Here is a 25,804-nt window from a genome sequence, read left to right on the forward strand (position 1 = left end):
AAGCTAGGGAGAGTGCCATGGATAAAAACAACTATCAAATCATCACAATTTCAAGTTCTTTTGAGCCCTTTATTTGAGAGAGTAGAGGAAAAATAATGGAGTACTTGAGAATAAAAAATATGAAAAGAATAATTTCTTCACGATAGTAAATGATTTGAAAAACTTATTTTGATAACTGCACTTAATTCATTCATCTTCTTTTTAATACATATTAGAAAAATATCAATTTTTTAAAAGAATTGTCATTGTTACTAGGGGTTCGTCCCTAAACTTTGAATAATATTTTATTTTGGTCTTCAAGCTTTTAAAAATTTTTGTTTTAGTCCTTGAACTTTGAATAATGTTTTATTTTGGTTCCTAAACTTTTTAAAATGTTCGTTTTAGTCCCTAAATTTTTAAAAAGTGCTTATTTTGATCTCATTTGTATTAAGATTTTGTTAACTCTTTAACAAAATTGCGATGTTACTTTTATTTTTTAATGACTAAGCTACCAAATTGAAGGAAATCGAACATGAGGATTTCCATAAGTAGCGGAATGATCTTTCCAAATTTCAATCGTATATGAACATTACAATTACAATCACAAACGGAAACATACAGTTATGTGAAATACAAAAATTACAGCATGCTATATAAAAGATCAAGGACAAGAATCAACACACTTTTGTAGACTCATCTTCGAGTTCCTTGATCATGAATGCTCGATCACAGCCACACAACAACACACGAACGTTCGTCCAACATGACCACTATACTGCACGAATATGGCACCTTGAACTAAGCAATCATTAAGGTCACGAACACCCCGAACACCACGAATGGCCTCCACAGAACCTCGACATTGTCAAGTTGAGTATGACACCACCAAGAAGGTTATCTTGGTATTCTTAGTGTGAGAATCCAGAGGGTGGACTCTATGTGGACTTTGTTTGAGGCAGAAAACTGGAGGAACCACAATCGTGTAAACGATTGAGCAAGTGGGAAAATGAACAACCTATCGTATAGGTCGATGCCCAATCGTTTGGGAAAAGCTATGCGATCGTCTAGCAAAAGCTATGCAATCGTTTAACTCATCTCTTAGCTAAGTGTCTATAGCCTAAGAACACTCTACGATCGTTTAGCTAACTCTAAGCTGTCGCTTAGTAAATCTTATTTACTTAACAACTATCCGTGAGTATTTTCCGAGATTGAAAATCTCAAAACAACCTTTTTGCAAATCTTTCTTCTTTTTCTTTCTAAAATTAGGAAAACATTTTTCCTTTTATCTCACAGTTACCATGAAACTACCAATAACCTCCCACTCAATTAGTTATTAGAGAAAAGGAGATAATTATCCAATAATTAATATTATTATAAATATAAATGATAACTAACTTACCATAATATATTTATAACTTATAGTTTTATATTTCATCCCATAAAACATATAAACCATAACTATTTTTCTATTCTATGGCACTTAATGTAAATCTCATTTACATTAGTCCTCCACTTAATGTATCTCATACACCATACCGATCATATCATATATAATCGAATTACCTCTTGTTAATTTGAATATTTCAAATCAACACCAAGGACTGATCCTCAACTTGAATCCATTGAGCTACCAAGGGAACCTTATGAACCTGTAGCTCGAAGCTCCAACGGTACGTGAATAACTGACTAAACTCTTTCATCACGAGATCCACCATCCGTTAACTGCCAGGCACTCCACTAAAGATCGACAGCTGAACTCTCCTTACCACAGATATATTATATGTCCATCTTAACCAATCAACAGTGCGACAACCCTTCACATATCACTCGTAAGTACATCTCGGCCAATAAGCGTTATGCCCCTGTAGTTACATCTAACTTCTTAAGTACCACTGAATCCTTTAATGAACATAAATCATAGTCCTACCATAACTGAGTTCTCTCTTCCAAAGAGAAGTTGTGGCCACTATGTTCAAGCCCCGAAATCAACTCTTAAGGGAGCAATCTATCTACTTACCCCTACTTCAGGGAATGAGTGAATTCCATCTTGTGTAAGTGAGTTCCCAGCTCCCAAATCAGACAAGTCCCCAAAAAGGTAGACATGTTGAGTTGGCAATCTGGCCACTCTCATCCATACTAATCAAAAGACCGCCCTCAAAGGCATGAGTTCCCAAAATACTCAGGATTGAGATCGTGTCACCTATGGTCGTTTAGGTGAGATGTAAATCTCCAGTATCAACGGCGTTATATACAGAGTCTAGTCATCTCGTGGTCCGGTCTTATACAAACCCTTTGTATAGGACACCCCCACTCGCATGTCTCCACATGATTGGTCAAGATCTACCATCTGTAGTAGTTTACAACACTTGCAAACCTTTACAAAGTGGGCCATATCCGTAGTGTCACCAAGATCAGGTATCCCACTTTAATCCTTATACTATAAACCTATCTAGATTATCACTTGAGGCATGATCCACTTGTATATCACATATACATGCTTAAGTTTTCATAAGATAATCATGAAGCTTTGTTTATTAGATATGAGTAAATGCAGAATGAAATAACAGTTATTTTATTCATAAAATAATGTGTATAATTACAAACAACAAGACTCCGGGAGAATTAGGACACTAATCCCAACACAAATAAGTTAGTTATGTTAAAAATGTAGAGTTTAATTCTGAATAAGGAAGTAAATAGGAAGAATTTAAAAGGCATTTTTAGTTCAAAATGTTGGTTGTTTAGTATTTTGGCATGTTGGTATTTTACTTCATCTTCATCTTGCTCGGTACATCTAAAGGCTAGTTGTCTAAAATAAACATTTTAAAAAAAATTTAGAACTAAACAAACCTTTTTGAAAATTTAAGATTCAAAGTTGAGTGATTAAAATAATATTTAAACTTTTTTTTTAATTATTTTATTAAAACCATTCAAATAAAATTTGAAGCAAATTTGTGTGGTATGTCAAAACATTCATATTCTAAGAGGCCTAGGTCGAACGAAGAACAAAGAAGTGTCTAACATCCCCAGTTCTCTCGGCCGCATGAGAGCCCAAGCATTTCATCCTGTGCTTCAAATTTTTGTTCCATTCTCGAAACCAAATTCCATTCTCCAGCGCTTCCCATTCTTCCCCCCCATGTCTCGCAGATTCTTCGGCACTTCTCTTTCCTGCTCTTCAATGCTCCACACAAAGTTCCACAACCCCATTCCATTTCCTAAGTTTCTCAACCCCATTTGCCCTAAATCCAAACCCATTCAATCATTCCCTCTAACCCCACCATTTTTCTCCTCCATTTCTCACGTGGGTGATGCTCGAAGACCACTCTTCACCACCATTCCGCCGCCCGACAAAGCCGACCGATCGGAATCGCTTCGGTCCCTTGAATTTTCGCTCAGTTCTTTGTTTAGCTCTGACCCATTGGTGCCGAATTCAAGCCCTTTGGTTATTGTGATCAGTGGCCCAAGTGGGGTGGGAAAGGACGCTGTGATTAATCGATTGAGAGAAGTCCGAGAAGGGCTTCATTTCGTTGTTACGGCGACGAGCCGACCAATGCGACCTGGTGAAGTCGATGGAAAAGACTATTATTTCGTCTCCAAGGAAGAGTTTCTCACCATGATCGAGAGCAACGAGCTTCTGGAATATGCGTTAGTGTATGGAGATTACAAGGGGATTCCCAAAAGGCAAATTCGGGAGTTTATGGCAAAAGGGTATGATATTGTGTTGAGAGTTGACATTCAAGGGGCTGAAACATTGAGGAAAATTCTTGGGAATTCTGCTGTTTTTGTGTTTTTGATGGCGGAGAGTGAGGTTAAACTAGTGGAAAGATTGATCGATAGGAAGACTGAGACTAAAGAATCATTGTTGGTGAGAGTTGCAACGGCTAAAGAGGAAATCAAACATGTTAAGGATTTTGATTATGTGGTTGTGAATGCAGATGGGAAGTTGGAGAATACAGTTAAGCTTGTGGAATCCATTATTGATGCCGAGAAGGCAAGGGTCTGGCAGAGAAATGCTGTTGTTTAGATTGAGCTTTTGAGACATCATTTTGCAAGGTAACATTTATTTTGAAATTCTGTTCTGCTGTGAGATGGGTTTCTTTCTTAGGAAAGTAACTATTACAGATTGAGAAGGAAGAACAGAATTATACCTACTCTGTTAAGATGGACATCTTCATGATAGTAGTATAGTATTGCCTTGTTTCACCTGAAGCTTGCATAGTTTTTATTGTGGATTAGAGAGACAGTGAATCAAAAGCAAATTAAGAATTAAAATCCAAATAGAAAACTAAAAAGGATTAAGGAGGGAATTACCCAATTACCCAAGGTTAACCACTAATCCTACTACTACATCATATTAACATGGGTCTATTGGCATACAAATGGAAGGAAACTCATCGAGTATGTTTGAACCTAGAATCTCTAATGGAGTGTAAGTGGGTCGGTTAATCTTGTTTTTTGGCCAAAACTGGCTTTATACTAACCTACTGACATAAGAAAATGTGAAAATCAACATTGAAACCAGCATTCTAGATAACCAATGCTAACTGAATAGACTATACCAGCCACTGCTTTGAGTTCATGAAACTAAACCAACTGAACTATATAGATTCATTCAGTTTTTACGGTCTCAGCTAGCACCCCTACTTTTGACTCTAATGCTATGTTATGTTCATCATTAGACCAGAAAACTCGAGCTGGTCTATTGTAATCTCATCTCTTGATTTTACCGCCTTTTAAAACTGAGCAGCGTAGTGCTTTATATAGCTTTACAGAACAAGAAACAGTGCACAGAAGAGACAGGTTCCCTAAAATGGGGTATGGATAACGTCCAGCTTTCATGAAATGGACGAGCACTGGCATCCAAATCTCTTGTAACTGGACTGGACTCTCATGGGTACCATTTTGCATATGCCATGATTTACAGTCATTATCATCTCCCGCAGCTATGATTAGATTATCATCACTTGAAGAGGGTGAAGGCTGACTTCATGTAGTTACAACTGCATCGTGCTCGTTACTGACACGCACAGTTTTATTTATCATTCTAATAACCAAACATAGGTTCAATTCAAACCTTGTCATTTGTTTTTTTGAAAATGTAGATTACTGGAATCTTTAGATGTCTGTTATTATGTTCGGGATCTTAGAAAGCTGTATTTGTTTCGTAGGAATATGTCTTATGAATGTTTCTTAATTATTAATAATTGTATTTATTTTGCAGGATTTGTATGGGAATATTTTAAATTTACGTAGTCTTCCAATAATGTCCATATGACTATTCATGTAATATAAATATATTTTTCATGAATAAGCTTCACATAATATAAATATATGTTTCATAAATTCATAAATAAGCTTCGAATAATTTATAATATGACTACTAAATTTACCTTGTAAATATCTCAAAAAAAAAAAGTTAGTTAAAAACTATCTATCAATACTTTTTCAATAATAAATATGAATATTTAAAGTACATAAATTATTTCACAATAGATTTATGTAGAATCTAATTTATAAAACAAAATAATAACAAGAATAGATAATCTAATTAGTAGAAAATAAAAAAAATAAAAAATTAATTTTCAAAAATTAAAATTAAAAATATAATTGGAAGAAAATTAAAATACACAATCTAATTTGAAGAAATAAAAAAAAATTACCTAATCTAGTTTATATATATATTTATATATTTATTGAAACAAACTTGAATAAAAAATATAATATTTTAACGAGAAAAAGAAAATCAAATCTTTTATCTTCAATCCATCATTGGACTTTCGGTCAAAACAAGTGTATATTTTTCATATTTTGTGAGAACCCCACTAATTAGGGTAATGATTGTAATTTTATAGAAGCATGATAGTAGGGAATCTTGAAAACCATCATTCCAACGGGAATGGAGATACCTAGAATAAAGAGATTTAAGGATGTCGAACTATTTTAAAATAATCACAATATAAACAAAGGAATCTAAATACCTATAAAAGGGTAATCTAAGATTACCACGAAATAAATGAACCTTATAAAGTTGAGGACTCACTGCTCCAAGAAGGTGTGTATTTATCAGTCTACCATGGTTGTTACTGTTATTATTCTAACTGAACTGACAATAAAGTTCTACTTTCTGGGGATTCTACACTGTAACAGTACCTGTTTAATTTTGGGTGAAAGAAAGCTGCATATTTGAGTGTATTAGTCGAGGTGCGCGGAAATCGGGTTGGATACTCACACAGATTTTAAAAGAGAGGCTAAAGGCTGTATCTTGGAGAATGTTTTCTCCTCCTTTATTCTGATATTCAAAGTAAGTTTGCATTACTAATTTATGAACTTCTGGTAATATGGAAGGAGAAAAATATTCTAAAAAGCTGTTGTTCTTTTGGAGTTGTTGATTAGACAGTTCTTCATTCAGATAAGGAAATCTTGTTTTTAACATATATAAATTTTCAATAATTTGCTCATTTCAACTCCCTCATCATGGAATTTGGCTTCCAAACAATCTTATTCCTTTTTCTATTCCCAAGAATTTCTTTTGAAATGGGATGAGAGATGAGATTGTGTTGAATTACCAATTGATCCAGAAACTTAAGTTGATTAATTGCGGTAAATTTAATTATATAAACACTTTAAAACTTTTACTCATTCGTGGACTTGAAAATTTGTAGATAATCCAACAAATGGAAATCAATGTTAATTCGGGAGGAAGTGACATTACAGAAGTTTGACATAACTCCTCATGTTCGGCTCATGTTCGGATGCCATGTTAAATCACTGATGAACTCAAAAGTTTAGGTTGATAGATGAAGTTAATTTTATAAACATTTTAAGTGCAGGCATAAATATCATTCTCAATGGAACCTTCAATGTAGGCAATTACTTTCTAAAAATAATAAAAATTGGCATTTTTTTTTCCTGAAAAAGGGTTATACAAACCTAAATTAGAAACAACATATATTACCTAAAAGAGAAATTTTAAATATAGACAAAGACAAAAAGCATATAATTTCTAAGAGCAATTCCATTTGCAGGATGTTGAAAATGCTTTTAAGCCAAAATTTTGGGTAGAGGGAGTTGTCAAGCAATATCCTGAGAAAAGGATCTTATAAAGTAAGATTGAAGAGACAAAATTATAATTAAAATATGGGTTTATTATAGGAAAATCTGACACGTGTCCTTAATTTGTCCAAAGAATCAAAGGATTGGCAATAAAACATATAACACAGCTTACAATTTCATTCTTGTACTCCAAGGCTTTGGGAAAATGGCCGAGTTTCAAAACTCCTTTTTTGCTTGGCTCTTAGTACTCCCTTTAACTTCACACAAAGTAACTCTATTTCCCCACCATTTCTTCTTCAACATTTTAGGTCTAACTGATTTATTCATTTATTTATAAACTCAAAATCGAGACACGTCGAGGTTTAATGAAGCGGCATTTGGTATATTGAGATGAGAAGTTTTTATTTATGGTCTAAATTCTAATTTGATCTATAAACTTTTAAAACGTTTATTTCAATCCAATAATCCTTTAAAGTAATCATGCTTTTAAATACACTTGAAAATGACTTGTTTTTTAAATTAAACACTTGAAAATTTATTCCAAACACACGATTAATTTTTGAATTTGAAAATAATAATTTTGGATATTGCTATCATTTTGTGACATTGTCAATGCAAATATTTGAAAAGGAATATTATTATGAAGGTTCAAGAAAATTGTTTTACTTTAAAGTTAAGTTTAGATTTAAACCTTTATTTATTCATTATGTAAATTTAAACTATATAATTTTTATATAATTTTATAGACGGAAGTTTATTATGTGATAATTGATGAGTCATTTCATAATCCATATTAAACTTACAATTAATTGATTAATTGATATTACAGAAATAGAATTAAATTTTATACCATTTACTTTACTTTAGTGAATGTAAAATTTGTCAAATGATAATATGTAAGATTTAAGACATGTTTGAGAGTGACTTTAACGTTGTTAAAATCATTCTCAAACATACTTTTAATCGTTCAAAATCGATATAATGTTTAATTTTATATTCTTAAACATAATTTCCATACAATCAAAATTAAAGTATTTCCAACATGATAAAAATGATTTTAACCATTTCAAAACCACTTTTAAACATGTCCTCAAACAACTAGAAGTCCCCAAAAAAAGGTATTTTTTGTTTGTTTTTTTTCTTTTTTTTTAAAAAAGAAAGTATTGTTGGCAAAAAAAGCACTTGCTTTGTGAATGAACTCAAAAAGTCAATAGGTCCAATGACCCATTTGACTAGAAATGAGGAAACTGCTTTGATCAGACTCCTTCATTAGTAAGCTTTCAAAATATATACAAAGAAAAGAGAGAGAGAAAGAATAAGGGACAATAATTTTTTGGCCTTCTGGATAAAGGAATTCGTCTCTACTTGCTCTAAGTTAAAGGGTGTTTGTTTTTCTCAACAAAACAGAACTCGAAGAACTTCCGAGTAAATCCACAGAAAGAGAAGCCACTTCACGCTACTCCTTCCATTTTCAAAAACAAGCCGTGCCCACAAAGCTTTCATTGCATATAAAACCAACCAGACTTCATCCATAGCTCAAACAGAAACAGCATCTCAAGTTTCATCTCACGAAAATCTTTTCAGCTTTCTGATTGATTGGTTCGAAGAACATGGATGGTGGGAGATCTCCGGCATGTGATACGAACGACATTCATTTGCAGATATCAGAAACTTGCAGTGGGAACACCACCATGTTTGAGCCGAGGGCCAGTATCACAATGAGAGAAAGTAGTAATGTGGATTTTGCATCACCAACAAAACCTACAGACCGTGCACCAGAGAAGAAGTTGACGCTCTTTGCTCTCCGGTTGGCTGTACTTGAGAAAGCGGCAACAGGGCTGGGAACTCTTGGGTTCATCTGGGCAACTGTGGTTCTTCTTGGTGGTTTTGCTATAACATTAGATAAAACCGACTTTTGGTTCATCACTATTATTCTGTTGATTGAAGGAACTCGAATATTCAGCCGGAGTCACGAGCTAGAATGGCAGCACCAAGCAACATGGTCAATTGCTGATGCTGGTTTAAACAGCTTTCGGGCATTGAGGACCAGCTCCCATGTTCTGGTTGGGAAGATCAAAGCAACTTTCAAGTCAGTTCTTGTGTTGGGAAAGCAAAGTCGAGGCCCAGAAATACGAGGGATTTCAAACACTAACAACCGAGGAATGTCGGAGCAGTCGAGGATGCCAACTCGACAATGGAGCACATCAGATGTTCCTCTTTTGCCATATGCTCAATGGGTCTTCCTGTCAAAGAACATCAGTAAACTTCTCTATTGGCTTCAACTTATATCTGCAACAGCTTGTGTGGTGCTCTCGCTATTGAAATTGATCAAGCACAACTATGGCAACATAGCAAAGGGAGACACGGACAAGAGGAACAGGCGTGCGGCTCTCAGCATCTTCTATGGCTTGGCGTTGGCAGAAGCTTTGTTGTTTTTAATAGAAAAAGCATACTGGGAATGGAAGGTTATCTTCCGGAAGTTATTGGAAAAGGTGAATAAAGAATGTGAATTGGGGCCTATGGGTATGGTCTCAACAAAAAGATTCTTTTACGATGCATATTCAAGATGTGTCAATGGAAGCATTTTCGATGGTCTGAAAATGGATATGGTCTCTTTTGCAATGGAGCTCTTAGATTCAAGTTTTCCTGATGAGCAGCTCATTGGAGTGAGAATTCTTCGGCAGTTTTCAATGAATCAGAGATTTTCTGATGACACACTTGAAAAAATAGGGATGAATTTTTCTGTTATAGAAAGATTAGTGGAGATGTTGAACTGGAAAGACCCACAAGAAGAAGAGATCAGACTTTCAGCTGCTGAAATACTGTCAAAACTAGCAGGAAAAAAACAGAACTCGCTAAGAGTTGCTGGAATACCTGGCGCCATGGAGTCAATATCATCTTTACTCCACAACAGTCGAAGCTCCCATGTTTCTGCAGATGAAATAAGTGAAAAGAAGATCATCCACGACCGTGCAAACTATGCATTCTGGACATTCAATCACTTGGGACTCGTCATTCTGAAAAAACTTGCACGAGATCATGACAACTGTGGTAAGATTGGAAACACAAGAGGCCTCCTGCCAAAAATCATAGATTTCACTCACGCAGAAGAAAGATTACTGAAAGACGAGCGTGTTGCACCATCACAGATTCAAACAGTCAAAAGATCACTGCAAGTGGTGAAGATGCTGGCAAGCACGACAGGCACAACAGGAAAATTTCTCCGGAATGAGATTGCTGAGATAGTTTTTACAATTGGCAACATCAGGGATGTACTGCGATATGGCGATAAGCATCCATCGCTTCAGAAACTGGGCATTGAAATCTTAACCAGTTTGGCGCTGGATGAGGATGCAACAGAGAGCATTGGTGGTACCGGTGGCGTTTTAAAGGAACTGTTCAGAATTTTCTTCAACAAAGAGATGGGGGAGATTCATAATCGTGCAAGGATAGCTGCTGGAGAAGCACTGGCAATGCTTGCATTGGATAGCAAAAGCAACTGTAATCGCATTCTGAAGCTGGAGGTGCAGGAAAAGCTGGTAACAACTTTGGAGATTCCATTGCTTCGAGTGAATGCTGCAAGAATATTGAGAAATCTGTGCGTTTACAGTGGTGCAGAAGGTTTTAACAAGCTCAGGGGAGTTGCAGCTGCAGCTTCAACGGTAAGTAATCAAAATCAAACGCCTTTCTTTTTCTATTAATACTAACCCAATACAATCTTTTGTTTCAAATATGGGGCATGAAATTTGAAACATAACAGGAACTTTAAATCAACCAAACTTGGACACTTGAGTTGAGTAAGAAGAAATATTCTAATATTTTTCCTCGTATATAAACACAAACACAGTTGACTTATACCTTTTCCTTTTTTTTATATATACTTCTACTTCTTCAGAATTGATTTATAAAGAAAAGGAATTATTACACCATTCAAGTGGCTATTACCTATATCTTTTCATACTATTCATATCAAGGTTTTAGATTAGCTCCAGGGGGATGTTAAGTCTTTATTTATGTGAAAGCTTGAGTTTGTATCTTAATTTGTGTAAACTATATCTGGGTTATAGATTTATGATTTCCAAAACTAGTTTCGGAAGCCTGAACTTAGTCACACATAAGGGAATTTCTTAAGAAAAAATTTACATAATTCACCATTTATCGTAGCAGGTTAATCTGAATGCCTGCTTCTCTTTCATCCTAACCTCAGTCCTTCACTTCGATTTCAGGTAATTCAGGCAATCAAATCAGAAGATCAAAAACTACAGGAAGTAATGATCGGACTAGCAGCCCAAATTCTAAAATTCACAACATCCCACGAAGCCGCCATCACATTCGAGAGGGCCGGCACGACGCAGGCCGAATTGGCCGCGACATTGGTCCAGATTCTAAAGAAGCACGAAAATCCACCAACTAAAACACCGCAGATTCGGCGGTTTGTAATAGAAATGGCGATTTGGATGATGAGGGAAAACACAGAGAACATACATTTCTTCGAGGAATTAGGGATGGCGAAGGAGCTGGAGGCTGTCTTGGAGACCACTTCGGAGCTTGAAAGCTTCAATATCTTCTCCGGCACTGTCGGGCTGAGCCGCCACCGCATCACGATGCATTCGCTCGCTGAAATCGCATTGGGTCTCTTGGAAAGATGATGACTCGTGACGTTCTTCTGGAAAATGGCGCTAATGGACGCCATTATCGCATAAATAAGCTCCATAATTCTTTTTTGAGTTTTTTTTCCTAATTATCCTTTGCCACTTGATTTAAATCTCATGTTTCACTTCACACGTGACAAAAGTTCCAAACTACTATTTTGTCCATATATTTTTTTAAATTGGTTCAATTTTAATGTTCGTAACTAAAATGACTCAATTATAGTTGTTTTTAATTTTTCAATTTTAGTCTCGATATTTTCAATAATTTTTTTAATTTAATCTCTTAAAATTAATTTTTTTTATTAAAATTGATTAAATAATAATAATAATTTTCTGCAATAAAATATAATACATGAATATATTTTAAAAAATTTTAATAGATAAAAAAAAACTTTTTAAAAATTAATAATAAACTAGTAATAAAGAGTAGATTTAAGATTTATTGAAAATACACGGATTAAAATTTAACAAACTTCAAAGTATGGATAAAAAAGTAAACCATGATAAAATTATTACACTATTTAATTTATATTATAGTCGTTTTTTTTGGTCGAAATTCACTCATAACGATGTTAATATATCCTTGAAAAGTTTCATTTTTAAACTTGAACATGGTAATTATTTTAAAAATTATCATTTTCCTTTAAATAAAAGATAAACATTAACATGATACCTAATGATTTATCAAAAAAACATAAATGCTATTATTTATAACTACATTGAAGATTAAAATAGTTGTTACTATTTAAGTCACGTTTACATTTAGAAAAAAGTAATAAATGAAGGTAATTTGAAAAGTGAACCCATTGAATTGCTTTTGTTATTGTTTGCCCTATATTCCATATTTATATTGATACATGAGGCTCATTGCTCGATCTATACTGAAAAAATGTAAACTAATTGACAAGCGGAGGATGATCAATCGATTTGTATTTCAAAATTACGTTATCGTTATCATTACCGTTAGTGTACTGTTGCAATATGAAAAGTATTAATCTGGTAAATTTATTATAAATGTTATTATTACCGTTATCATTTAAGGTCAAATGATAACGATAACGGTAAATGTGATTGATTCATAATTTTAAATAAACGTGATCAAAATAATTCAATTATATTTGGATTTTGACAATTACGATTGATCTATCAACTAAATTACGTATTCATACAATTTTTCATTCTAATGGGTAAACGTGGCCTTATTTTAATCTTAAAAGATATTGAATCACTTGCCTGATCTGTTTTTACAAATTGTTATTTTATGTGAATAATATTGTAGCATATGCTTTTCAATTTTTACCTATTAGTTTTCACATCAAATTTTATATTATTTTAACAAATAAGAAGTCTTAATGAATATTTTGTTTGAACAATTTTTAAAGTTGAAGAGTGTAAGAATAAAATTTTTCAAAGTCTATAAACATTCTGTATATCATGAAAATTGAGTTAATAATTATTTAAAACTATATTATTAATCTGATTAATCTCATCATGTTCATATATACTAAAAGAAAAAAGTCTCACAATATACTTAGTACACACGTGACATGAGAATCCAACTTAACCCCCTCGAGGATTGAGTTATATTATATATATATTTTTTCGTTAGCTTGAAAATAACAATAATCATAATAACAAATAAAAATAAGCATTTGGTCGTATTTTAGATTCTTTTGAGTTCTTACCGTTTATAAATAATTTTACAAAGGCCTATATACACTCTTTTATTTATTTATTTATTTATAATTAGATATTTAAGTAGACAAGTGACAGAACCTACACTATTAAATAAAATGCATTAGGGATGATTTAAACATAATTTGATAGTAATTAACATATAATTATTTTTAGATTGGAGTTTGATGTTTCACATTTATTGTACTAAAAATGTAAAATTATAAAAGAATTCTAAGTATCTGTTTTCTTCTTTTCGAATACAAAGAATTCAAGTATCCAGAGTATAGTCAATAAAAAATTAATAATGAGTGTTAAAATAATTTTGGTTAAACTTGTAATCTTTTAATATTTTGTTCTATTTAGTTTATTACCTTTAAAAAATGTGTAATAGGTTTTTAAATTTTTAATTTTAGATTTAATGTATTGTTGAAATTTCAAAATATCTATTTTCAATTGTCGTGTTCAATAGCTCGATTCTTCACACATTCAAATTAAAACAAAAAAGAATAATAATTGATCTACTATATATAAATTATGGGTTCCTAAATTTTTAATTTTGTGTCTAGTATGTCTATAAACTTTATAAATTGGTCACAATATTAAAATATAGTAAACTCTTTAATTTGCACCTACCACTTAGGGACTCATTATATATCAATTTGAAAATTAAAGAGTTTATTATATGTTTTTAAAATTTAGATACCTAAGGACTAATTTTGCTCTATTAAACATTTTTTAAGTCCATAAATCACATAGATACAACTAGTTGAGTTAAGTTTATAATTTAACCTAAAAAATGTTAAAATATTATTTTAATCCCTGTATTTTATAGTTTGTTCAATTTTAATCTATATACTTTTAAATGTGCAATTTTAGTATTTCTATTTTTAATAAATCTTAAATTTAGTCCCTTAGAAGTTGATTGCTATCAGAGTTGGTTAAATAATAACATTCATTATCATATAATAAAATACAATATGTGGATATGTTACCAAAAATTTGAAGGAAAATGCTAATTGTTAATAAAAAAAAAGAAAAAAAAAAAGAGTTTTTGAAAAACTTAATAAACTTGTAGCTCGGGCTAAATATAAGATTTGAGACTAAAATTAGATATTTGAAAATACAACCATTAGAAAGAATTGAACAAGTAATAATAATAAATAGAACAAAGTAGTATTTTAACCCAAAAAATCTAATAATAAAAGGACAGTTTAATTTGCATTTTCATCTATACTGTATTAAAAAGGAAGGTTTCTTGAAAAACATTTTTTTAACAAAAATACGCATTTAAAAATTCATTAATTATAATCATGTCATTCCTTCTGTCATTTTATTATTTATTGTTGTTATTTATTAGTTGACTTAAAATGAATTATTCGTTGTTAAATTGGAATATGTAACAACTATAGAATTTAAAAGGAATAAAATTTATTGTGAATTATTTTAAAATATTTCGTAACTCTTGTTATTTAAATGCTATTATGAGATTGTAATTTGTGTAATGTTGATTTACACGTTACACTATTTACAATTATAAATTGCTATTAAATGTTTTGAATTTATTAAATCATAGATACAAGTAATAATGGTTGTTATCATTAAATTTTATCATTAAAATTCTAAACCCCACACACATATATATAAGTATAGGCATATTCATATACAAACTCTCCCATAACCAGAGTATAATTTTTCTTATTCAAATTCCGTTCTTAAAGTTATAGATGATTTATTTGGAGAGATTTCTATCTTCACAAACAAGCATATTAGTAATTTCATTGGAATAATCTGACATATTTCTCATGAACAACATTGCAGATGAAATAAAGTATATCATTACTAGAAGATGAGAGTAAATAATAATAATCAAATACTCCAATCAAGATGTTGACGACCACAGTCAAAATTAATCACAATCACAAATGAATAAGATGAGCGAAACTATTCTGTTTACGAAAAAAGTATAACGGGATGAGCTTTCGGACAGGAGATTTGTCAACAATAACAACATTTGAGGATGGAGCATGGTTGGATGAGATTTAAGAAGAATGGGTGATTAAGTTTCTTTCAATAAAATATTAGCTAGGTTTTATATGCCATTAATTCTTTTTTTTTTTTTCAAAATTGTATAGGAAACAAGAAATTTGATTAGATAGATTCAAAATCACTTTTTTTTAGGACATTTCAAAATTACTTAACACCCATATTTATATTATGTAAAGTTAAATTAATAATTTATACAGGTTTGATATGTTGAAAAACTTATTGATCCATTATTTTTTCCCCTCAATTTGAACTAAATAGCATGATTGGTCAAATCAGTCTATCTGGCTTATGCATCCATTTGATTTTATTTATTTTCTTGTTAACTACAATATTAAAGTTTTGCTTCTCTATGATCTTCATTATATCTAAAATTTTAAAAAAACTATATACATAAAATTAAGTACCAACATTTTCTCTCTATTAAGAAAAATTCAAAAATACTTCTCAATAAGAAAGTGTCAAAAAGGTTCTTAATGTTTTAACAAGAACAACTAAAACAATTGTGTTATGAAATTGAGGAACACAACGGAAACACGGATATAGAGAAAATATAATAATAATAATAATAATAATATATAATTTAAAATAAAAAATCTAAAATCATGAAATAACTAAAATTATAAAATTGAATTTAGAAATTTTAGTAGAATTTGAAGTGGATTTCTTACCAATGAGTGTGTAGTTTTAAGATCCACGAAGTGCCACTATTTATAGGTAAAGTGGCAAATAGGATATGGACTTACATGGGCACCAAACATGAATAACTACAAGGCACATGAACAATATGAAAGGTGATACATGACTTTTGGGACACTAAGCTATAGACATCTATTTATTATTATAATATTATAATACTCCTCCTTAGATGCCCATATATATATATGAAATATGCCTCGTTAAAACCTTACTAGGAAAAACTCAATGGGAAAAAAACCTAGTGAAGGAAAAAGTGTCCATATTTCATATAATATATACTCATAAAAGAATACAATTATATTTACTCCCCCTCATAAAAATATCATTTAAGATCTCTGAGTCGCCGCATTCCGATGTTGTGCACCAATTTTTTAAAAGTTGTGGTTGGTAATGCCTTTGTAAATAAGTCTGTCAAGTTATCTTTCGAACAAATTTATTGTACAGTGATGTCACCATTTTCTTCAAGATCGTGAGTGTAGAAAAACTTTGGTGAAATATGTTTTGTTCTATCTCCTTTAATATATCCTCATTTGATTGGGTTATGCAAGTTGTGTTGTCTTTGTATAATCTTGTTGGAGGGTTTTTATTAGAAGACAAGCCACATGTTTCACGAATGTGTTGAGTCATTGTTCTTAACCATACACATTATCAACTAGCCTCGTGAATTACAAGAATTTCAGCATGATTTGAGGAAGTGGCTATTATGGTCTGTTTTACCGATTACCATGATATAACAGTTTCTCCACGTGTGAACATATAACTTTTTTTATCTAGCTTTGTATGGATAAGGTAAATATCCAGAATCTGCATAACCAATTAGATCAAAATTTGATTTATTTGAATAAAACAAACTCGTATCAATTGTTCTTTGGAGATAATGGAGTATATGCTTAATTCCATTCCAATGTCTTTTTGTTGGAAAAGAACTATATATTGCTAATAAATTTACTGAAAATGCAATATCTGGTCTTGTATTGTTAGCAAGATACATAAGTGCACCAAATACACTGAGATATAGTACTTCAGGACCAATAAGTTCTTCATTATCTTCTTGAGGTCGAAATATATCTGTCTTTATATCTAATAAATGGACTTTCATTGGAATATTTAATGGATGTGCTTTGTCCATATAAAATATTTTCAATTTTTTTCCTGTATAAGTTGACTGATGAATAAATATTCCATCTGCTAAATGCTCAATTTGCAAACAAAGGCAAAATTTTGTTTTTCCAAGATCTTTCATCTCAAATTATTTCTTAAGATATTCTATTGCCTTTGAAAGCTAGTTCTAATTATATTCAAGTCATCAACGTATACAGTTATAATAATAAATTCTGATTGTGTTTTCTTTATAAAAAACATGGATATATTGGATTATGTTGATATCCTTTTTTCAATAAATATCCACTCAGACGATCGTACCATATTCGTTCCAATTGTTTCAATCAATATAGTGATCTTTGTAACTTTATTGAATACCATTCCCGGGAATTTGATGTATATGTTTCAGGTATCTTAAATCCTTCTAGGATTCTCATATAAATATCATTATCAGGATATCCATATAAATGTGTTATAGCTACATTCATAAGATGCATATCCAGACTTTTATACATAGTTAAGCCAATTAAATATCTTAATGTAATTGAATGCAATTGCATCCACCACCGGAGAATACGTTCCCTCAAAATCAATACCAGGTCTTTGTGAAAAACCTTGTGCAACTAGTATTGGCTTATATCTTGTGACTTTATTATTTTCATTTATTGTCCTTACAAATACCCATTAATATTCAAAAAGTTTAACACCTTCTGGTGTTTAGACTACTAGTAAAAAAAACCTGATGTTTTGAAAGTGAGTTTAATTATGCCTCGATTGTTCTTTCCACCGAAACCAATCTTTTCTGTGTCGACATTCTTCAAAAAATTTTGGTTGAGGATCCTCATTTTCTGATAAAGAGCAACATTATATGCAAAAATATTCTCAATAATTACATTAGTTCGATTCCATCTTTTTCCTGACATACCTTAGTTTATTATGATTTCTTTATGGGTATTTACATCATCAGCCAAATCTTCTTGATTATTAATTATTTTTCTTTTCCGATATTTTTATCTTTGAAATCCACTGATCTACCACATTTCTGGCATGTTCTAGACTCATTAGTGACAACTTGATGTGTTGGGATATCAATTTTCGATGGAACATTTGCAGCTGGTATATGTGATTTAGTTACTTTCTTTACGCTTCAAGTTCACATTGATCTGTATGAGGATCTAAATGAGACAATAATGATGCTTTCTATATAATTTCTTTTTTTAACTTCTTAATTCCTCCCCCTAATGTTGAAAATTTTGTCTCATTAAAATGATAATCAACAAATCGTGCAGTAAATACATCACCCGTCAGGGGGTTCAAGATATTTAATAATTGATGGAATCACATCCAACATATATTCTTAACTTCCATTGAGGACCCATCTTAGTGTGTTGTGGTGGAGCAATTTAAACATATGCTGCATACCAAAAAATTCTCATATGGGAAATATTTGGTTCATGACCATAAGCTAATTGTAATAGCAAGTACTTATGATAAGCTATTGGCCTAATGCGTACAAGTGACGTTGCATGCAAAATAGCATGTCCCCATACAAATGAAGGAAGCTTAGCTTTCATAAGTAATGGTCTTGCAATTAATTGCAAACATTTTATAAATGATTATGCTAAACCATTTTGTGTATGAACATGAGCTTAGGATATCCAACACTTATCCTAATTGACATACAATAATTATCAAAAGCTCAGGATGTGAATTCACCAGCATTATCAAGACGAATAATCTTAATTGTATAATCAGAAAATTGTGCTCTTAGCTTAATTATTTGAGCAAGTAATCTTGCAAATGCAAGATTTCGACTTGATAATAAACACACGTGTGACCATCTACTGGATGCATCTGTTAATACCATAAAATATCTAAATTGTCCACTTGGTAGGTTAATAAGTCCATATATATCAACATGAATTCGTTCTAAAAAAGCAGGTGATTTAGTCCCCACTTTAGCTAGGAATGGTCTAATTATTAATTTACCTTGAGAGCAAGCATCTCATGATAATTCATTGGATTGAAGAATCTTTTGTTTCTTCAATGGGTGTCCATTTGAATTATCAATAATTCTTCTCATTATTATAGATCCTAGTTGACCCATTCGGTCATGGCCAATTGTAAATATGTCTGGATTCATGAACTTCATGTTCATTATTGCATATATTTCAATTACTAGTATATGAGTATAATATAATCCATGAGATAAAGCAGGAAATTTTACAAATATACGTTTTTCATTTGAGACAGTAGATATGATATATATATATTTCACACTATTCTTACTATCGGTCTCAATATGATAACGATTGCAACGTATATCTTTAAAACTTAGAAGATTTCTCTTTGATTGACTAGAGAACAATGCATTGTCAATTGTAAATCTTATTTCTCTAGGCAAAATAATATTTGTTTTTCTAAAACCTTCGACCAATTTTGCAGAACCTGATATTATATTTACTTTTACTTTCAGCATTGTTAATTTGGAAAATTATTTTTTATTTGTAAGTATTGTATGTGTAGTTGAACTATCTGTCATACATAGATCTTCTTTGCTCATTTTCGAAACACCTAGCATGTGAAAATAATGTTTCTTCATTAAAAGAAGATAATTACAATAAGAAAAACAACATGAAAATATACAAAAGTTACTAAAAAAAATGAAGATAGATAAAAGGAAACAACAACATTAAATCTAGATATTCTCAAAGTCAAAAGAAACATTTGATATGCCACCAACTGTGCCAATCTGCTCTTCAGGAAATTCAAAGAAGTCCGCCACATCCAAATTTGTCATGTGGGATGGGTTAAATTTGTCATTATCCTAGTATGCAAAATTTACTTCCACATTTTTCTCTTTTTTCTTCAGAGAGGCTTGATAGAGGTCAACTAAGTGTTTTGATGTACGACAGGTACGTGACCAATGCCTAGTCATTTCGCATTGGAAGCATTTATTTTCAACACTCTTTGAGCTTTTATCTTGTGGAGTTTTTTCCTTTGTGATCATCATTTTGTGTGGTTCTTTTGAAATTTAAATGATTAGAACGAGCACCACGAAAATAATAATTATTTTTTCCTTTACCACGGTCACGATCTTGACGACGATTATTATTAAAATTCACAGCAATCACTTCAGGGAATGGCGTTGTTCCGACTGGTCAAGATTCATGATTTTTTTTTTTTAATCAATAACTCGTTATTTTGTTCGACCACGAGAAGACATGAAATTAATTCAGAATACTGTTTAAAATCTTTTTCCCGATATTGCTGCTGCAGGAGCATATTCGAGACATGAAATGTTGAAAATGTCTTCTCTAACATATCAGCATCAACAATTTTCTCTCCGCATAACAAGAATTTTGAACTGATTTTAAATAATGTGGAGTTGTAATCACTAACTGATTTGAAATCTTATAGCTTCAAGTGCATCCACTCATAACGAGCTTTAGGAAGAATAACTGTTTTTTTTTTAATGATCTTACGTCTTTTTCAAATTTTTTCACAAGATACGGGGACCTTTTGTTGAAAGATACTCCATCTTCAATCCCTCATAGAGATGATGACGAATGACTGAATGTCATATTTTCTTCTTTAATTGTTTCTCCCAAGTTCATAGCATCAAGGTGAATTTTGGCATCGAGCACCCATGACAAATAATTATTGCCATTAATGTCGAGGGCTGCGAATTCTAATTTTGTAAGGTTTGTCATGACAACATTATCACAAAATATTATATTTAAATTAGAATTTTAATACGTACTAAATATACAAAATAACATTTAATTTATTAATTATAACGAAAAGAGAAAAACCAACATACCTTTAGGATCTACCTTTAACGGAGAAAATGATAGAAACTTATTTAATAATGTGTTGTGAAATTGAGAAGCACAACGGAAACATATATATAAAAAAGTAGATCCTAAAGGTATATATGTACTCGAGCTGTATATATGTACTCGAGCTGCTTTAGGATCTACTTTTTTATACTATATGTATATATGTACATATAGTATAAAAAACCAACATATCTTTAGGATCTACATATATACTATATGTATATATGTACTCGAGCTGCTTCTAACAACCTATGCATTTTGTTATCGTTTCGAATTAGACGGAGGCTTGTGGGATTGAAGTGAGAGGGTGGGGATGGCTATATTTCTGGGAGTGAACTCCAGGCGAATATGAAGCGCATGGATACAAGTTATGCCTTGGAATGAAAGACAATTCTAAATTAGTTTTGTCTACGAACAAAAAAGTAGATCCATAATAAAAAAAAAAGTGTTTGTGATTGTTCCAGAAGAAATGAAAGCTAGTAATCATTAATGAAAAAATAACAACAATAACAGAGAGAGCAAGATATTGAGAGAGAGCGAGAGTGAGAGAGCAAGATCTTAGGAGAGAGCGAGAGTGAGAGTGAGAGAGCGAGAACGAGAGAGCGAGATCTTAGGAGAGAGCGATACTGAGAGAGCAAGATCTTAGGAGAGAGCGAGATCTTAAGAGAGAGCGAGAGTTTTCACTTTATTTGAACTTTCCATAGAAATATATATAAAAAAAAAAGAGAGAGAAAAAAGAGCTAATAATCATACTATAATTGAATAATCATTAGACTATAATTGAATATATTAGATTATTATACTATGATTGAATAATCATTAGACAATAAATTGAATATATTAGATTATTATACTATAATTGAATAATCATTAGACAACAAATTGAATATGTTAGATTATTATACTATAATTGAATAATCATTAGACAACAAATTGAATATATTGGAATATTATACTATAATTGAATAATCATTAGACAATAAATTGAATAAATTGAATATATTAGATTATTATACTATAAATTGAATATATTAGATTATTATAATGTAAAACTTTATTGATTACAAAAAAAAAATTGAATATACAGTAGATTATTATAAAAAAATTGAATATACAATAAATTATAATAAAAAAATTGAATATACAATAAAATGAATATATAATAAAAAAATTATTTATTATTCAATCCCTAACTATCTGGAGCCCGTCTTAGTAACGAAGGACACTTCCTTCGATTATGTCCTAACTGGTTACAAAATCCACATCGTTGTCGAGTAGCTGGTTCTGTCCAATCCATCTCGTTGTGATAACGTGAACTTTTCGGGTGTCAGTTTATGTTTATCGTGTCGGGTGTCAGTTTCAAATTCAAAAGTTCAACAAAGCAATTGAAGATATCAAAGGAATAAATCGGAGCTGTCTAAGTTTTTTTGACAACATTAGTTTAGAGCAATGGACTTGCACATGATGGAGGATTCAGATATGGGTGGATGACGACAAATCTATCAGAGTGCATAAATGGAGTCCTCAAAGGAGCTCGAATGTTGCCTATAAATGCTCTTGCTCAGATAACATTCTTCAAATGCGTGAACTATTTCGAGAAAAGAAGAGCAGAAATAAGGGATGCATTGGAGCGTCAAGATAAACCCAGGACCTGTTGATCCCGATGTTTTGTACGACCAGTCCATTCATCGATCATATGTTGTATGGCGAGATCGTACTACTGGAGAAATATCTTGCAGACGTCGAGAGGCAGGATTTATTCAGTTGGACTGGCATCTGATCATAGCCTTGGTCGAGAGATGGAGGCCCGAGACGCATACATTCCATATGTCTGTTGGAGAGTGCACTATCACTCTACAAGACATAGAAGTGTTGTTGGGGTTACCTGTTGACGGTGAGCCGGTCACCGGAGTGATGTACGATGACTAGTTAGAAGTTTGTCAACTGTACCTCGGTGCGACCCCACCTGCCGACAAGATTAAAGGATCGAGGTTAAGTTTAATATGGTTAGGAACACAATTTCGTGAGCTCACAGATGATGCAGACGAGGAAACCGTCATAAGATATGCGCGAGCATATATACTACAAATGATGGGTGGAAGTCTGTTTTCAGATAAATCAAGTCATTTTGTTCACTTGATGTTCCTGCCACTGTTAGCTAACCTCCATGATGCGGGGCGGTATTCGTGGGGTGGAGCATGCTTGGCATGGTTGTATAGACAACTATGCAAAGCAACAAGACCTGAGGTTCGAGAGATAGTTGGGCCTCTCATACTTTTGCAACTATGGGCTTGGGAGCGATTTCCAACAATGGCTCCACAGCTACATCATGTTAATGACGCTCAGTTAGTTGGACGAGCCTACGGTTCTCGGTATGTTGTTTTAATTCAATTTAATTTTTATATCACTAATCTAGTTAATTTAAATTCTAAATTATCAATTTAAAAATTTAGGTGGAGAGACAAAATTTGTGTGACTAGGACAACCACACATGTAGTCAACCAGTATAGATACATGTTTGATCTGCTTCAACCTGAACAGGTACATTACACTAAACCTAATTGATTATTTTATTCACATTTTTATTGTATTTGTCTTTAATATTCTCTAATATAATATTTTGTGTTTCAGGTTATTTGGGAGTTGTACAAAATTATTGTGCATACTTTGCCTAATTTTTGTACGAATGGTCAAAACATATGGCGGACGATGAGTCCTCTCATATGTTTTCACATTGGTGAGTGGCATCTTCCTGACAGGGTGATGAGACAATTCGGTTTTCAGTAGGATATCCCATCGCCTTGTAATACTGAACCCGTACTGCATGATATTGACCTAAGGACTGGAGATTGGTCCGAAAAAGTTGCACATTTGGTAGTGCGATGGCACTATCGTGCAAGGTTTATTGCAGTGGGGGTTTCTCTTGAACAGTTTGACACAGATGTCACTCCAGAATATATTCATTGGTATAATAATATCACAAGGCGCTACGTCACTCGTCCGGGAGCAGTTGTGGGTCATCTGGTAAATGAATGAATATTATCTAATTTTTTTAATTTAAATTTATTTTAAATATTGTCTAATTGTTTTATAATTCACAGAGATCGAACAACAGTAGACTCCGTGAGGTTGCGAATGATCCGAACCAGGTTCTTGCTATATGTAGTGACAACCAAAGCTATATGGAGGAAATTCATTATATGTACGATATACCTATTGTTCCTCCACCAGCTCCTAGACGTAGAGGACCTGTTCGGGAAGAGGATGAGTTTGATGAGGTTGCACATAATGTGGAAGAGTTGCCCCCTATGACGCAGATGCAGAGTCAAACTGATTATGTTAGTCCGATGATGATGATGCCAGCATTTGGTTCAGGACATTATGACTCAGAGGCTGGTCCTTCGTCTTCATATGTGCATGGACATGGTCGGGGTCGTGGAGAGCATAATGAATATTTATATTATGAAGCGCCTGCAGAGGTACCAGAGCAACATCAAGAAGAACTCGAGCAACCTTAAGTTCGAAGTCGACGACAATAACCAGCTCGAAATCGACGACGTCCACCTTGTGGGACACATTGATTTTTGTAATTATTTTTATATAAATGAGATATTTAATTTACATTTTTTTTTTTATTTTTATGAGTTATTATTTTTTTTAATTTATTCTTTTTAGAGTTTAAATAAAATAATAAATATTTTTAGAATTTTTTTTTATAAAATGGAAAATTAAAAAAAAAAGAAGAAGGTGGAATGTGTAATAATTAAAAAGGAAAAAAATGGGAAATTTGTACGGTATTCTCGCTCTCTATCAAAATCTCGCTCTCGCTCTCGCTCTCGCTCTCTCGCTACGCTCACGCTTACGCTCATGCTCACGCTCTCGCTCTCTCAAACTCTCGATGTCTCTCATAATCTCGCTCTCGAATTTGATTGGGAAGTTCAGTGGTTAAAAGAAGGAGATTCATTAGCTCGTTATTTAGTCAGACTTGCTGAGATACAGAATCCGTTTGAAAACAACAATATTTTCCTTAAAAAAAAAAAAGGAAGGTCGAGGTTCAAAATTCGACCTATCTAGGTCGAATTTTCGACCCTCGACTTATTTAAAACAACAATATTTTCCTAAATAGTTTTTAAAACTACAATATCCTTTTAATTTTCCCTATTTCATCTATACTTTTCTAATATTCACTTCTCCCACCCATCTATTCAATAGAGCTAAACATTATTAGCATTTTATAATGATAGCAATTTTTAAACTATTAAAAAAAATTTAAGAATTATATTTAAAAGAAGTATTATATACTTTCTTTTTATTAAAATAATATTGATTAACTTAATTAAAATAAACAATTAAAATAAACTTCACACCCAAGTTAATTAATACAAGAAAAAGACCATTTACTTTTTGAAAGTTACACTTATCTTATGGTGCTTTAATGCACCATACAAATTATGAGAGATAAAAAATAGAATACAAACCATTATTTAAACTTTAACGTCTTTATAAAAATTTAATGATATTTCTTGGAATTTAAATATACTTCAAATACTAAAAGTTTTGTAACCCCTCAATTTCTTACCATTATAAAAATTACCAATTTAGCATCCATTTGATCACAAAACACACATAGTTAGGTTCAACACTTTGTTGATCTTGAAGTATTTGTCAATGTAAAAAGATAAGGAATTCCACTTTTAAAAAATTGTATGATGTATGTCTTATCTCTCTCCATTGCTATTATTAATTTGAAAAAAAAAA

The 25,804-nt window shown here is 32.0% G+C and overlaps 2 protein-coding genes across 3 annotated transcripts; both read left to right on the forward strand.

Annotated features, from left to right (window-relative positions):
* Positions 1–2,937: 2,937 nt before the first annotated feature.
* Positions 2,938–5,243, forward strand: LOC120091135 (guanylate kinase 3, chloroplastic). Of its 2 annotated transcripts, none has more exons than XM_039049002.2 (2): positions 2,938–4,032; positions 4,744–5,243. In XM_039049002.2, exon 1 carries the CDS (start codon positions 3,023–3,025, stop codon positions 4,001–4,003), a length of 981 nt encoding a protein of 326 aa, XP_038904930.2. In that variant the 5' UTR covers positions 2,938–3,022; the 3' UTR covers positions 4,004–4,032; positions 4,744–5,243. The 2 variants fall into 2 exon arrangements, with proteins under 2 accessions (XP_038904930.2, XP_090166040.1); XM_090309914.1 differs by having other exon boundaries at positions 2,947–4,032; positions 5,201–5,243.
* Positions 5,244–8,642: 3,399 nt separating this feature from the next.
* LOC120083028 (uncharacterized) lies at positions 8,643–11,707 on the forward strand. The gene is made up of 2 exons (XM_039038519.2): positions 8,643–10,694; positions 11,259–11,707. The coding sequence occupies exons 1-2, from the start codon at positions 8,643–8,645 to the stop codon at positions 11,679–11,681; spliced, it is 2,475 nt and encodes an 824-aa protein (XP_038894447.1). The 3' UTR covers positions 11,682–11,707.
* Positions 11,708–25,804: the final 14,097 nt, after the last annotated feature.

Source organism: Benincasa hispida, chromosome 1, assembly GCF_027475165.1.
Source record: "Benincasa hispida cultivar pf3 chromosome 1, pf3_genome.v1.1, whole genome shotgun sequence".
Taxonomy (NCBI): domain Eukaryota; kingdom Viridiplantae; phylum Streptophyta; class Magnoliopsida; order Cucurbitales; family Cucurbitaceae; genus Benincasa; species Benincasa hispida.

What these genes read in the sequence shown, in the direction of transcription:
- LOC120091135 (XM_039049002.2), top strand. Translation starts at nt 3,023, where the DNA reads ATGAGAGCCCAAGCATTTCATCCTGTGCTTCAAATTTTTGTTCCATTC.
- LOC120083028 (XM_039038519.2), top strand. Translation starts at nt 8,643, where the DNA reads ATGGATGGTGGGAGATCTCCGGCATGTGATACGAACGACATTCATTTG. An exon ending in TTGCAGCTGCAGCTTCAACG is followed by an intron (nt 10,695 to 11,258) that starts GTAAGTAATCAA and finishes CTTCGATTTCAG; the next exon opens with GTAATTCAGGCAATCAAATC.